The sequence below is a fragment of the Glycine max genome, chromosome 17, assembly GCF_000004515.6.
Source record: "Glycine max cultivar Williams 82 chromosome 17, Glycine_max_v4.0, whole genome shotgun sequence".
Taxonomy (NCBI): Eukaryota; Viridiplantae; Streptophyta; class Magnoliopsida; order Fabales; family Fabaceae; genus Glycine; species Glycine max.
This window is the reverse complement of record NC_038253.2, coordinates 4,940,130-4,954,758: the sequence shown is the minus strand read 5'-3', so window position 1 is coordinate 4,954,758 and position 14,629 is coordinate 4,940,130. Positions and strand designations below refer to the sequence as shown.

At 30.5% G+C, this 14,629-nt stretch overlaps 2 protein-coding genes across 2 annotated transcripts; both read left to right on the top strand.

The window, feature by feature from the left end:
* The first annotated feature begins 4,254 nt into the window (after positions 1-4,254).
* Positions 4,255-5,032, top strand: LOC100798434 (uncharacterized). Its single transcript, XM_003549437.5, has one exon. The coding sequence runs from the start codon at positions 4,284-4,286 to the stop codon at positions 4,686-4,688; it is 405 nt and encodes a 134-aa protein (XP_003549485.1). The 5' UTR covers positions 4,255-4,283; the 3' UTR covers positions 4,689-5,032.
* Positions 5,033-7,816: 2,784 nt separating this feature from the next.
* LOC100779142 (uncharacterized) lies at positions 7,817-9,402 on the top strand. Its single transcript, XM_041011383.1, has one exon. The coding sequence runs from the start codon at positions 7,904-7,906 to the stop codon at positions 8,900-8,902; it is 999 nt and encodes a 332-aa protein (XP_040867317.1). The 5' UTR covers positions 7,817-7,903; the 3' UTR covers positions 8,903-9,402.
* Positions 9,403-14,629: the final 5,227 nt, after the last annotated feature.

The following is a 14,629-nucleotide window of genomic DNA, read 5'->3' as shown; positions in this document are numbered from 1 at the left end:
AAGAAACTCTTCATTACTTTCTTTTTCTCTCTATATGTATCTTTCACAATTCTCATACTTTATAGTTTTATAATTTATGTTAATCATAACATATTATCAAATGATTATCTGTTTATGTATTGAGTTTGAAAATATGCTATTACATTAAATATTAAACATTATATAGAAAATTTTTGAAGTCCATTAGAATTTCATCCGGTTCGAATATAATTATTTATAGTGAAAAAAATGTGATCTAAAAAAACTTAATTATTATATTTGTTATTATTTATTATCTTTCTTAATTGTCCTCCACCTTGAGCAAAAACAATGCCTATGATTATAATTTAGGACTTCATTAAGATTTTCATCTATTTATGAAATGAACAATTTATGGTAAAGATTTTCTTCATAAGTTTATACCAAGTTGCAACCTGTACTTTATCTGTACACCGGTTTAAAAAAAAGCATGTTTTTTAATCATTGCACGGATGAAAAAAATAGGATAAAAAAGGAGAAAACTTTGAAAATAAGAAACATTAATAACTCAATCATTAATATCTTGAGTTAATTAAGTTTTTAATTCCTAACTTTTTTTTAAATTTAATTTTTAATTCATAAACTTTTGTTTGATTAGTCAAAGTTCTTTAATTTTTTTATTAAAATTTTTAGTTTCTAAATTTTTGTTTGACGGATCAAAATTTTTAAATTTTTAAAAATTTTTAATTTTTAATTCTTGAATAGAAGTTTGAACATATTATTTTTATTTATTTAATTATCACGTGAGCTTTTCATGGAATTTATTAAATTATGTAATTTATACTCATATAATAAAGTAATTAACATAAAATTTAGTAATTATCACGTTTATTCGAAGTTTTGCAACTAACTAGATTGATAAGGAACTCGAATCCGACTAGCATTGAATTATGCGGGCCCTTAAAACTTTTATTTTCCCTGAGCTAATGTTTGGAATATGGGCCAGCTTATTTAAATTAAAAAAAAATATCTTTAAAGGTAATTTTTTTAATACGTAAATAAGATTTACTTCTTTAAACAAAGACAAACATAAATTCAAGATTCTATTTTGGTGCTTTTAAGATTATGTTTTTTATTTTTATTGTTTATAAGTTCATATTTTAGAGACTACATAGAGTAAAATTAAAAATATGTATATAAAATCATAGAAATTAATTTTTTTTTAAAATATCAGAATCAAAATTAAAAAATCATGAATTTATAAAGACTAAATTGATATATTAATAAAGAATAAATTCGCCAAAATGTTTTATAAGACGTAAATGTCAGTGTCACGCTGTTTAGAAATAGGAACAAAACTATAGAAAATTAATTAATAGGATAATGCAGTGTCACCTACCGCTCGCGTCAAGCATATTCACATAAATGGTTTTGTTGTGCGTGGTGTCTCCATGGCCATGTATCAACATGTGATGAAAGCAACACACTGGTCCAATCAATGCATGCATGCAACCACGTTCCACAATTTTCGACCTCTATCCTTCTTTATTTGCTAAAAGGACAGAAATAAATAGATTTAAAAATGATGAAATATTTTTGTAAGAAAAACAAAATTGATGTTGTCGTAATTTAGTAATTAATTACTAAGCCATCATTTGATTCTGAGGAGAGAAAATAAAAGAATGAAAGAGAATAAGTGAAAGAAAATAAAAAATAAATAAGAAAGAAGATGAACATGAAAGTGATTTGATTGAAATAAAATAGAAAAGATAAATATTTAAATTAAATTGATTTGATAAATAAAAAATGATCATTTTAAAAAAAATATTATTTTATCATTGAACTGAGTTTTTCTTTCTTCTCAACACGACTTGCATGACTGTCCAGTGCATTCTTCCTTTCAAATCCCGACATTCTAGAAGGGATTAAATTTGGCATGGGTCCCACCACGAAAATTTGAATTATTACCTTTGGATGTATTGTATCAAACCACCCAAAATATCTATTTTATCATCTCTTCCCTCATCTTCTCTCCTCCGCTTATATTTGCTCTCAACCAAACGACCCCTAAAGCTAACTTTTTAAGTTTAGGTCCAATATAAAATTGAGCAAACCTTATGCTTGGGTTTTAATTAGTTTGAGTTAGGACTGAGTCGGAATTAGGTTGTTGTAGTTTGGTTTAATAATTTTGTGGATTTTCATATTTTTATCAAAATTTTCAATTAAGTTTTTTTTCCTTTTAATTGGTTCATTTTGTTTAATTGTTGTTATCAAAATCAAATACATACACCTAATTAGAGGTACATATGGTACTGGACTAATGTGTTTTTGAAGTGTGTTGTAAGCAATCTCACACCCAAGTTGAGATTTTTTTTTAGTTTCAACATTTGGAAGGTAAGTGTTATTTTAAAAGTCTTTCACAAATTTTTGAGACTTTGTAAAATGTTAAAACTCTCTCAAAACTGATTGTGTTTACAATACACTCTAAAACTATCATTTCACTTACTATATTTTTAATTAGGTGTTTGTGATTATTTTTTCATAATAACAATTAGATAGAATGACTCAATTAAAAAAATATGTATTTCTCCTTTGACCACAATAGTTATGTTGATATAAAATAGTAAAAGTATAAGAAAAAATAAGTTATATATTAACAATATAAATGTATTTTTATCTTATTATTTAATCATAAATCATTGTGTACACTAAATTTATTTACTCTTATAATAATTATCTTAAAATTCATATATTATGTATTATGTATATATAACTTTTTATTGATTAGCCATAATATGAAAAAATACATTGAAAAATACATAGTCATTAAACTTAAAGTATAATAACATATCACACCCCTTCTTAAAAAAACAAACATATCACATGCTTATAATTATTAGATAAAATGGAAAGAGCTAAACATTTTTTTTCTAAAATATTAAAATATTGTTTTCTTGATACCAAATTTAAAGTGAAAACATTGGAATATAATCATATCTTAGGCTACTACATCCTGAGGAGATGGCCATCTCTTTCTTGGCCCAGGTAACAATTAATAAACAATAGAACCATGGGACATGCTAGGTGCACCCAGCAACATTGCTGGTGCACCCAGCAATTAGGTGAATGGACAAAATTACTCTTGCGTTAAAAAAAATAATTTCTTATTTTGGAAGAAGGTTATTCCGAAAATCTTCCGGAACTTCTTCCGGAAACTTTCCGGAAGAACCTTCTTCCGGAAGAACAAATTGTGTTCTACTGGAAGAACCTTTTTTCGGAAGAACAAATTGTTGTTCTTGTTGTTCTTCCGGAAAGTTTCCAGAAGAAGTTTCTTCCGGTAGAACAATTTATTCTTCCGGAAGAAGGTTCTTCCGGTAAAACAAATTGTTCATCTGGAAGAACCTTCTTCCGGAAAAGTTACCGGAAGAACTTCTTCCAGTAACTTCTCCAGAAAAAGGTTCTTCTGATAAAATAAATTGTTCTACCGGAAGAACCTTATTCCGAAAGAAGGAATTATTTTTTTAATACAAGGGCAATTTTGCCCATTCACCTAATTGCTGGGTGCACCAGCAATGTTGTTGGGTGCACCTAGCATGTCCCTGGAACCATCCAACAAAAACATGTGCCCTATTGGGCCTGGGCCCGACAACATTGGCCCAACAGGGCCCGACAGGGTTAGATACAATAATTTACTGACTAAATTAAAACTTTGATTTTTTATTTTATTTTTTATCCATAATTTTGATTTTTATATTTTAAAAAAATAATAATTTATTTGATTTAATCCTTAATCTTATATAAATGGATCCTAGTTCTATACTTATTGGCCAATCGAGCACTGCATAATCTGAAATAAAGAAAAACTTGTGAATAAGTATATAAAAACTGTGACAAGCCTAAGAATTAAGACATATATGAAAATATGTTCATATTTTTTGAAAAAAAATCCAAAAGATAAATCATTAAACCCATTAGAAATTGCCTGTTTAGTGCTGATCACTATAGCAACCAAGGTGTAACCGGGTCTACCAACAAGCAAAGCTTGAATAGAAGTGAGAAAAAGTCATACTTTGATTTTGACCATACATAGATGTAACTAAACTAAGTTTTCAAGCTATAGCCGCCACGTGTCGCAACTCGCAAGCACCGTAGTCTATTTGTACACGAACTTTTCAGCACCCTTTTCCTTCCCCTGCAATCCACCATGTTCTCCTTCAATAATAATTTAAAATTCAAACTCCACGTCATTATCAACTTTCTATAAATATCCACCACCTACCATAACAAGTTAACATAAATCATTATCTGCCCTTGTAACGAACATTATGATCACGAACGAGAAGATGCAGAAAAAGTCGTTTCTATTGAGCCGCCTCAGGGTGGCGGTGAAGAAGATGAAGCTGCTACTAAGCGCCACCGTACTCAGCCATGCGTGGCATGCTGCAACCATTCTCCGCGGCGTTTCTATGAGCAAACGACAGATTAGTTTCAACGACCGACCAGGGTTGATGATGTGCACTGCTTCATCAGATGAAACTGATTCGGAGGGTTTGGTTTCTCCAGCGCATCATAGCCTTCAGAGGACCATAAGCTGTCCCTCTGATGATGATATCGATAAAAGAGCAGAGATGTTTATAAGTAATTTCAGACGGCAGCTTAACATGGAGAGGCAAATCTCGCTGCAGCTACGCTATTGCAGCCAAAATAGTTTTGAATTGGTGTCTCCCTGATTAATTGTTGAGGTTTTTTTGTTTATCTTCAAATGGAGGACTTTGTGTTTTTTCCAGGGAAGGACCTCCATTTTGCAGTCTGCGATGATCGCCAAGAGAACGTGGACAAAATTTGTGAAAAGGATTTTGGATTGATTTTGAAGGCTAAGGTTTTTTTTTTTTTTTTCATTTGTAAAGTTTTGGATTTTTGGTATAGTTTTATTCTTGTGTGATTTGCAGCGATTAGAAGGGCCTGGGAGCATATGCTGTTTTTGTTAGCTGCTCCTTTGCTCTCATGTATTTGTTTCTTTCTCATTGACCCTAGCTACACCTTACTATATAATAAAATTTGTCATTCTTGAAAAGAATATTCCTTCAAGGTCGAATCATTATGCTCGATAAAAAAAAAAGTCGAATCAATATGCTATTATAAATACTAGTATCGTATAGTTTAACCTTAAGGATAAAATATTAATCAAGTGCACAGAAAAAGCAAAAATTAGTATCCAATTCCTAGGTTAATGATACTTGCATGGGCACGAGTTGTGCTTGAGATTTTCTTTTGATTAATAAAATTTTATCTCTTACCTGTTTTTTTTTTTTTTTTTTTTGAAAAAAAGGTATCCAGTTCCTAGGAAAACAATAGTTGTTGCATATATGAATGAACATAATGCAATACTTCAAAACGTTTATTTTTTAAAATAAATAAAGTTTAGTTTTATTCTGTGATTTGATTTGCAAACAAATATATAGAGGGGTAATTAATCTCAAATTTAAAAGCAGACAAAAAACATGAATATACAAAGTACAAAAAACATCACTGTTGGATTAATTGCAATATTTTGACTGTAAATAATCAATAACCTCTTGTTTATTGTAAATTATATCGTTCTCCCTTAAAAAAAGAGTAAATTATATCGTTCTTTTTTATGATCTAGACGAGTCAGCCAGCTACCTCGTATTAGAAATCCTCATAATTTATGAAGCACGTAGTAAACATTTTAACATTTCTGGTATCCTCATAATTTGGTGTCCCTTGGGTCCCATGACACTACACTCTGCTGGTATCCCTTTACACTTTTGTAAAATCAGTTCTCACACTTTAAAAAAATAATATATATATATATATATACACACACACACACACACACGTTTTTAATGTAAAATTATAATTGAGATTTAATAATATAAACACATATGTTAATTATGTTCAATGATTTAAATTTAATTTCATTAAAATTATTTGTATTTAACTTTTAACAAACCAGACCCTGAATATGTTTTGATTTTCAAACTTATACACTTTACCCAGTCTTATTTTATTTTGACACGTTTAGTATATATACTTGGTTTAACTTATTTTGAAAAATAATCACTTGTTGTTTTCAATTTTTAATATTTTTAAAAACAAATAATTATTTCACTAAATTTAGCTCAACTAAACATTTTATTAATGATAGTAGTGTTTGCTGCATAGGAATGTATTTTTCTTCGTTTCACTTCGAACTTGTGGACTTCTAATGATTGGGTTGGGCTTGATGGGCTTTCAAGCCTGTCCTATAAGCAATGCTGCTACACAGTTCTTGTTCTTTTCCTCGCTTCCCTAATATGTACGAATAATTTGAAATCATTCTTTTTACATATATATTTTTTAATCTTTGCTACGTGTATTTGTTTGTCTTTAATTATTAAATGTTGTTTATTTTTTAAAAACATAAAATATTAAATAAATTTGTTTTCGTTTAATACATTTCTTTACAAATTATTAAGAAAATGTTACAGGAGGTGCCAATATCCACCTTTAATTATCCTATTTCTGGCGTAGATAGTGACAGAGTAACTTTAATTATTAACATCCTATTTCTGTACATGCATTTTCCTTTTAGACGTTTTAGTTATCCTTCATTCATGTGTTGCTTGCTCTAAGTAACTTTGAAAGTACTTGGAGTTAAAAAAATGAAATCAATGAAGGCCATCCCTCATTTTATTTGTTTATATTGTCTGGGATGTTTTATTCTCTGTGATTAATTATGGTATGAAACTATGAATTGATTGATCTGTCTTAGATTGTTGGCTGAAATTTGAATGCTTTAAAAATTTCTCCGGCCTCCAGGGGAAGTCCAATTGTTGAACATTCTGACTAGACTAAATTCTTGCTTTATTTTCTTCTGATATAATATCCCTTTGGTTTTTACTGGTTACCTCAGCCACTTTATGCGGTGTGCCTGTAGCAATTTTTTGGTAGAAAACAACATCAATCTAGAGTACAGTTTATTAAGGCAGAAAAACTGGTATTTCATGAATGTCACGCAGGTTAGCACGAGGGAAACAAAGCTTAAAGCTGGTGCTGGCAGAAAACAGTGTCTTCTAGTATAAACTTTTAATTATATTTTAAGGAATATATTATACATTTAACACTTTATTATGACAATATTTTTTTCTATTTATCTCTCCATTAATTTTTTTCTCTCTCCTCTAGTTATCTTAATTTCTTTTAATTATATAAAATTTATTGCATAAACACAGTTCCTAATATTTTAACTGAGGACCTTAAAGAATTGTTTCCTAGTCAATGGCGTTACTTGCATCATAATCAAGTATGGCGTGAACGATGCTGAAGCCACCTTTGTTCATGCAAATATACCTAATTACGAAAAGTTGACCAAACCACTATAGCAAGCAAGCGAGACACAACAAAGTGCACGCGGCCAACGTTCAGGCACAACTCCACCACCGCAATTGTTCCTTTCAATTTAATTAATATTTTTTGACTGAAGTTGCTCAATACTAGGCATATATTAGGGATATTTATCAAAAGACCAAAACATCCCTACTCTTGTAATCTTCCCCTGCGTAAGTGTAAGTTCCTTGAAAAGCCATCAAACTCGTCACATTCTCCTTGTAATTTTTTTAGTGAGAGAACACGGTTGTTTTTCAATTAATTAGTTCAAATCTTAGCTGTTACACATGATACAAATTAAATATAAATTATTTTTACTCGTGTGAATATAAGAAAAATTTGTATCATTGCATTAATCATTTGAGTTTTCATTACATCTAATTTATCTAACACACCATCTTTTTTCTTCTTAAATAAACAAAAAAGGTGTATGAATTTGTATTACTAAACAATTACTACTTTATAAGAGGAGAAGTCAAAAGGAAAAAGGAAATCCCAGTAGCACGAAAATGTTCACCTATGCGTTACCTCTAAGAAACTTAGAAATTTTATTAGTATGATGACGAAGCCAACCTACACTACAGAACATTTCATTTCCAAGATTAGCACAATGGCGGTGAAGTCCTCAAAGCCCAACCGGGGGCGTTTCATGCTCTCTTGTTTCGCATTCATCGTCTTCCTCTGCGTGTTCGCTTCAATAAACGAAGTCCGATTCAACAGCCTACTAAGGTTCGGTCGCTGTGCCCTGTCAAACGAATCTCTTCCCACAAACTCAGAAGACAACGACCTCCGAATCCTCATCTCTGTCCTGACCCTCCCCGACCAGTACCAACGGCGACACTTCCTCCGCCTCGTGTACGGCACCCAAACCATCATTGAGGGCGCCAAAGTGGACGTGAAGTTCGTGTTTTGCAACCTCACAAAACAAGACCAAAAAGTCCTCGTGGCACTGGAGATCATGCAATACAACGACATCATGATCCTCAACTGCACCGAGAACATGAACAAGGGGAAGACATCCACGTTCTTCTCGAGCCTGCCCGAGATCTTCAACAAGGAAACAACAACAAGCGGTATCGTTCCTTACCCTCCCTACCACTACGTGATGAAAGCAGACGATGACACTTACGTGAGAGTAAACAGTTTAGTGAGGTCTTTGAGGCCGTTGCCGAGGGAGGATTTATACTATGGGTTCGTGATACCGTGTGGAAGCATGGACCCTTTTAAGCACTACATGTCTGGGATGGGGTTTGTGGTGTCCTGGGACATAGTTGAGTGGATCCATGGTTCTGATATTCCTAAGAAACACGTGGAGGGCCCTGAGGATAAGGTGTTTGGAGATTGGATGCGTTGGGCTCGCCGTGGAAACAATAGGTTCAATGCTAAGTGGTCTATGTACAATTATCCCGATCCACCTTCTGTGTGTAGCCACGAGCTATGGAATGATACTATTGCGGTTCATTTGTTGAAGAATCAAGAAAAGTGGATTCGGACTCTCACCTATTTCAACCACACTGATTCTCTAAAGCCATCCAAGTTGTACCATATATCTTAACTTAATAGCTACTATTAGGTGATCTCAATTAACCTTTGTTCTTTACCATTTTGTTTATTTTATTTTATTTTGTTTTTTTATATGTGATGATAGTAACAATATTACCATATCATTTTGAGGGTCTTAATAAGTTGTTATCTTCTGTTGAGGAAGAGAAAAGAGGGAACAATTTAACTTGCAAGGTGCGAATTGGTGTTCGATTTGTGGGTTTTACGTACATGCAATTTTGTATCGTACATTATCTATAATTGTTGTGAAAACATGGGGATTTTTAAGTGAACTTGAGCTTTCAAATATATTACAACGAAACGACCCAACATAAGAAGGAAAACAGGGTAAACAGAGAAGGCAGGAAAGAGAAAACAAGTCATGCAATCACTACGCGAATTCTGTCATTGCAAAATAACATGTTAAGGATCTGTATTGTTCACTTGTTCAGAATTCATAAATCTTATTCTACTCTGCAAAGTAACACGTTAATGGATATGAGAACCTAAGGATAATTTACTAAAAATATTTTTCATTCTATGCAAAATAACATGGTGAATACATTCCATATTTACAAAAATCATAAGAGCTATAAAGTCATAAGAGTCAATTAAAAAAATGCTGAAGAGCAACATAAAGAACACATTGAATATGCATTGTTTGAAAAATAAATAATACATCAATTCAACATGTATGGAAATGGGACAAATAGGATCCACCATCTACGGATATCACTTTATATTATTTTGATTCATTGTGTCCAACATGCTTACTTAGATAGAAAGAGACTTTTTCATTCCTTTATTATAATTTTTAATTTTTTATTAGCTAAAAAATATGTTTTACTTCTTGATAAATAAATTCTTTTAGTAGCTTATAAGTTATAATGTTTTTATTATTTTGCTCCGAATCCATAAAATATAAGGATAGACCCTGGGATTGATTGAAGGAAATATTTCAACCCCAAGTCCTTACTGTTATTGAACACCACGCCAATGCAACAATGTTTCACAATTTTCTTATTAAAAAATTTGGAACTACAATTTGAACCAAACGTTAGAAAGGAAATCTTTCTCCCCTTGATTACCAATGCACGCCCATTTTTTCACTGAGGTTTTGAATCGGGTATGTGTGATGATTTTGTGTAAGTTCTTCGTGCCTTCGGGGACGATGTGCCAATCAGGGTGTTCAATTTTTATTTATTTTTTGAATGGATCTGTACGTGATGTCTAAGAATTCCAAGTGAAAAAGGCTTTTATGCCAAAACCTTATTTTCAATTTTTGTTAAATCTTCCGTACGTGAAGGGATTCTAATCATTAAAATTTATTATTAATTTTCACAAATTTGTTTTGCATGAATTTTTTCGTGTATCCATCCCATCGGATGACTGGGTCACAAGGGGTGGTTTTGGAGAAAACAAATTGATTTAAAAAAATATTATTTTTAATTTCTTAATCAATATCCTATTAATTTGTCATAAAATTATTACTAAATTTCAAATAATGAGATAACCAATGCAGAGACAGGGCTTTTCCTCCTTCTAGTTGTTTTGTGTTTTTGCTTTGCAAGATATCTTATCCTCTCCTTGGTAGAACATTATTTTACTAAGTGATTATCAATTGCCGTTGACCCATCTTTTTCTTTTTCAGGTAAATTTTATAATTTATTTTCCTATAACTCTGCCATCTACCAAGTTGAATTGCTCCAATTTTTGTATTCACAAAATAATTAACTTTGGTTCTATGCTGCAGAATGCATTCATTTCAACTAGCGTTTTTTTGCTTGGACCACAGTAAGTGCTCCAATTTTTATATTCTGAAAATAATTAATTAGCGCTCTATTACCGGTCCAACCTATCTATGTGCATGCTTGACAGATTCTGCTACTGCTACTACCTTTGTGTTGTGCGTTTATTTGCTGAGAGTATGCTGAGATAAGGTCTGCCACCATCTTTCTTGGTAATATACCCTTCAAAAGTCTCAACTTGCTTCCTTTTTTCTTTTTAAATATTTATCACTGAGCATTGGGTAGGTATTCCAGGAATTATCACAGATCTTTGAGCACAGTGATGCAAATACTATAAGACTCGTGTATTATTGTTTTATACATTGTATACTTGCATTTGAAAACTATATCATATTAATTTGTCTCGGTGATTACACTGCATCCCTCTGTACTGATCGAACTGCTTAAGCACTATTAGCCTAGTAAAAAGATTAAGTAAACTGCATTCCAAGAGTTTTTTTTTTTTTTTTTTTTTAATTTCAGGTTTGCAAAATGTTGCTGGTTTGATCGAGTAAACCCATGTCATGAATATGATAGTATTGTGCCACTGTTTGGCAAAGGAAGGTTATAAACTCAAAAAAGAAAAAGAAAAGAGAGAAACTGGGAATTGTATACTTTGTTACTGCCATGTATTTATCTATAAATGCAATTATTGGGGATTTAAATAGTTACATTATTTATGTATAAAAAAATAGTTACATTATTTGGATTTTAGAAACAATTTTTCTTAGTCTTGACTAACAAAATGTATATTTACTGCTATGTATTCATCTTTATCTTAACAAGTTTAAATATATCATGCGTTTAATTAAATATATCAGAGCTCGCTTGCAACTTTTATCTGAGGAATCCGTTGTGCCTCCTTCTGCAATTTTGGATTTATTCCTTTTAGATTTAGTTTTTAGCAAGTTTCTTTGTCTTTTCCTTATTGTACCAAAACAAAATACTGTTCTTCTTTATTTTATATAAATTTATCAATATTTTATAATTAAATACAAAATTAATATAAAAATTTCTAGAACAAGCTATAAATTTGTATGAATATTTTGATATCTTTAAACATTATGTTTTATTATATTTTAAATCTCAAGGTTTTGCGAAATTTCTTGTGGATTTTGATTTCATAAGATTTTTAAAAAAAATTCACAGAAAATTTACCTGTGAATTTTGATATGAATATCAATTCTCAAGAAACTTACCTCTTGATTTCAAATCCGCATGAAATTACCACTAAATTTTAAATTTGCAACAAATTTAAAAATTTATAGGAACATTTTTGCAGTTTTTTTAGGAAGTTTTGTTTTGTGGATTTTTAAATTCACAAGAAATTTTTTATTCACGAATGAATCACCCGCAAATAAAAATCCAATGGAAACATGTTTTTTTTTTAGATTTTATGCAAAAAAGATCCCCACATAATAGAAGAAAATTTAGTAGTGTAAGCATCTTGCATTTTTATACATTAATACATGTAATTATTATTATTTTTACATTAATACATGTAATTATAGAAAACTACTATAGTGAATGTATTTATAAAAAAGGCATCATTAAGAAATTTATACAAATACAACGCAATCCTAATGTACTAGGCTACCCCTCTGGCATGTCATTATATGTTGAGTGGATGGATCTCTTGAAAATATATGAGTAGAGAGAGATGCTTAATATCACGGTTATATAAGTGTGGTTGATGTAAATACATTTAATTTGTAAACCTGTTAATAAATTAAATGTCAATTTATTATAATTAACATTTTATTATAATATCTTATGTATCTATATCACTTATATACTAATATGGAAGACATATTTATGATTTCATGGATCCATAATTCATTCAAATTAAATATTGGGAATAAGATAATAGATGTTGAGATCTATTTGCAAAATAGGTTATATCTAGGCCAAAAATAGTATTATTTAGCACCTTATTTGCATTCGTAAGTTCTAATTTCCAAGTTATTTCAAATTATGTGTTATTTACAATTCTAATTCATAGTATTTATAGTTGTTCTAAAATGTACGAATCACTGGTATTTTTGTTCCAAGAATAATGCTGTGGTGTTATTGTGTTTATTATACAAGAAGCAAATCAACTAAGAAATGAGAAATATAGTTGAATCGTAAGCTTGTATTTTTAAAACATCTTATTCTCATGTATTTATAACTTAAAAACCTATCATGTAATTCACACAATTATTTATTTATTTTAGTGTCATGGGCGGATATCAAATGTTGATGGGTATACAATCAACAAATAAAAGAAAGCCTACATGAAATTATCCGTGTAAGTAGTTTTAAAATTCACAATCAATTAAAAATTAAATGTATTTATAGTGTTCTTGAGAATTGATATTCATATCAAAATTCTCAAGTTGAGTTTCACACCATGAATGAACATTAAATTTAAATATAAATAGTGACGATTGAAAACACTATAAATACATTATAAATTTAATTGTAATTATAATTTTAAAATTTTTAAAAATATTACTTATTACATTCTTAATAACGGAATAGTCCTAGGACTTGAGTATTGTATAACCCATAAACTTGGCATGAACTCATAAAACACAGGTAGTCGAGGACCATACGAAATTCTATTAGTCATCATGAATTCAAAGCTTGGCTAGCTTATGTACCATATGACCCATAAACTCGACACATAATGGTTCCAGTAACTCAATGTATCGTGCGGCCCATGAAGCCGACACATGATGGATCCCAACGACCTCCTATAAACTCGGCACGACACATAAAGGGGTGATTGGCCAACGTGACTTCAAGGATGGTGCAACTTCCTCAACATTGAATGTGTATATATAGACCCATAGAAGATACTGTCAAGTACATTTTACTCATCCTAATTATAAACACATAAACATCTTAGAGCATTATTGATTTATTTGTTGGAATCCTTTTTGCACGTAGCCTCCCCTTTAACATTGGACATCGAATATTCTACTTAGAATGAGAGGATCAAACAACTCCATCGGACCTCATTGAAATTTAATAAAAACATAAAGATTCTACCTTTAGTACTTTTAAAGCATACAAAAAATATCATTCTCGAGTTTGATATCTATTTTAAAAACAACATTACAAGACAATAATGTTTTTTAAAAACTTTTTTAGTTAGATTTTTCACAAAAACATTTGTGAGGGGTGAAAATCTATCCTTTTCAAGTTAAAGAAAGATTTATTGTGATAAAAATATCACATAACTTTTATTAGATTATTTAATATGACAAACAATTAAAATATTAGTTAAAAATATCATGTAACTCTTTTTATTTTAAATATTTTTAATAAATTTATATAAATATTTTTAAGATTTGTTATGATCAATCAGATTTTTGTCGTTTTTATTTTTCAGAATCATGATTCTCAAAATTTAAACTTATTAATATTATGATGTAAAATAATTGATTGAGAAAGAAATTAATGATAGAATGCAATTACTTTTTTTTAAACATATTTATGAATATACAGATAATTTGCCATACAGAACATTACTCTCATGGATGACAAGCTGGACAAGAATGTGTGAGCAGACGGCAACATATTAGAGCCAACCAAAATGGAACAAATTGAGATTCGGGCATTAGTAAAGACCGGCGTGACAAGCTTTTCTTTTTCTTGTAACCAAGTCAGGATTTATGAAGCTTAACCTAAGAGTATTCAAATGAGATCAAAGTGTAATTTATCTTCTTAACTCTATCGTGAGGATTCTTGTTGAAACAACTTCTCTCCACTACTTTAACGGTCACCTCTCCTCTTTATTGCTAATTAATCCATTATCATTCATTAAAAACGAGAGTGGGTTATGGGAATGTTGTAAAAGAGTTAAGAGTCCATAATGATTGACAACCGATCATTACCAAGCTTCAAATTCGTGGATGCTGCGACAACTAATATGAAGGGAAGTCACGGTCATCTTTCAGAAATGA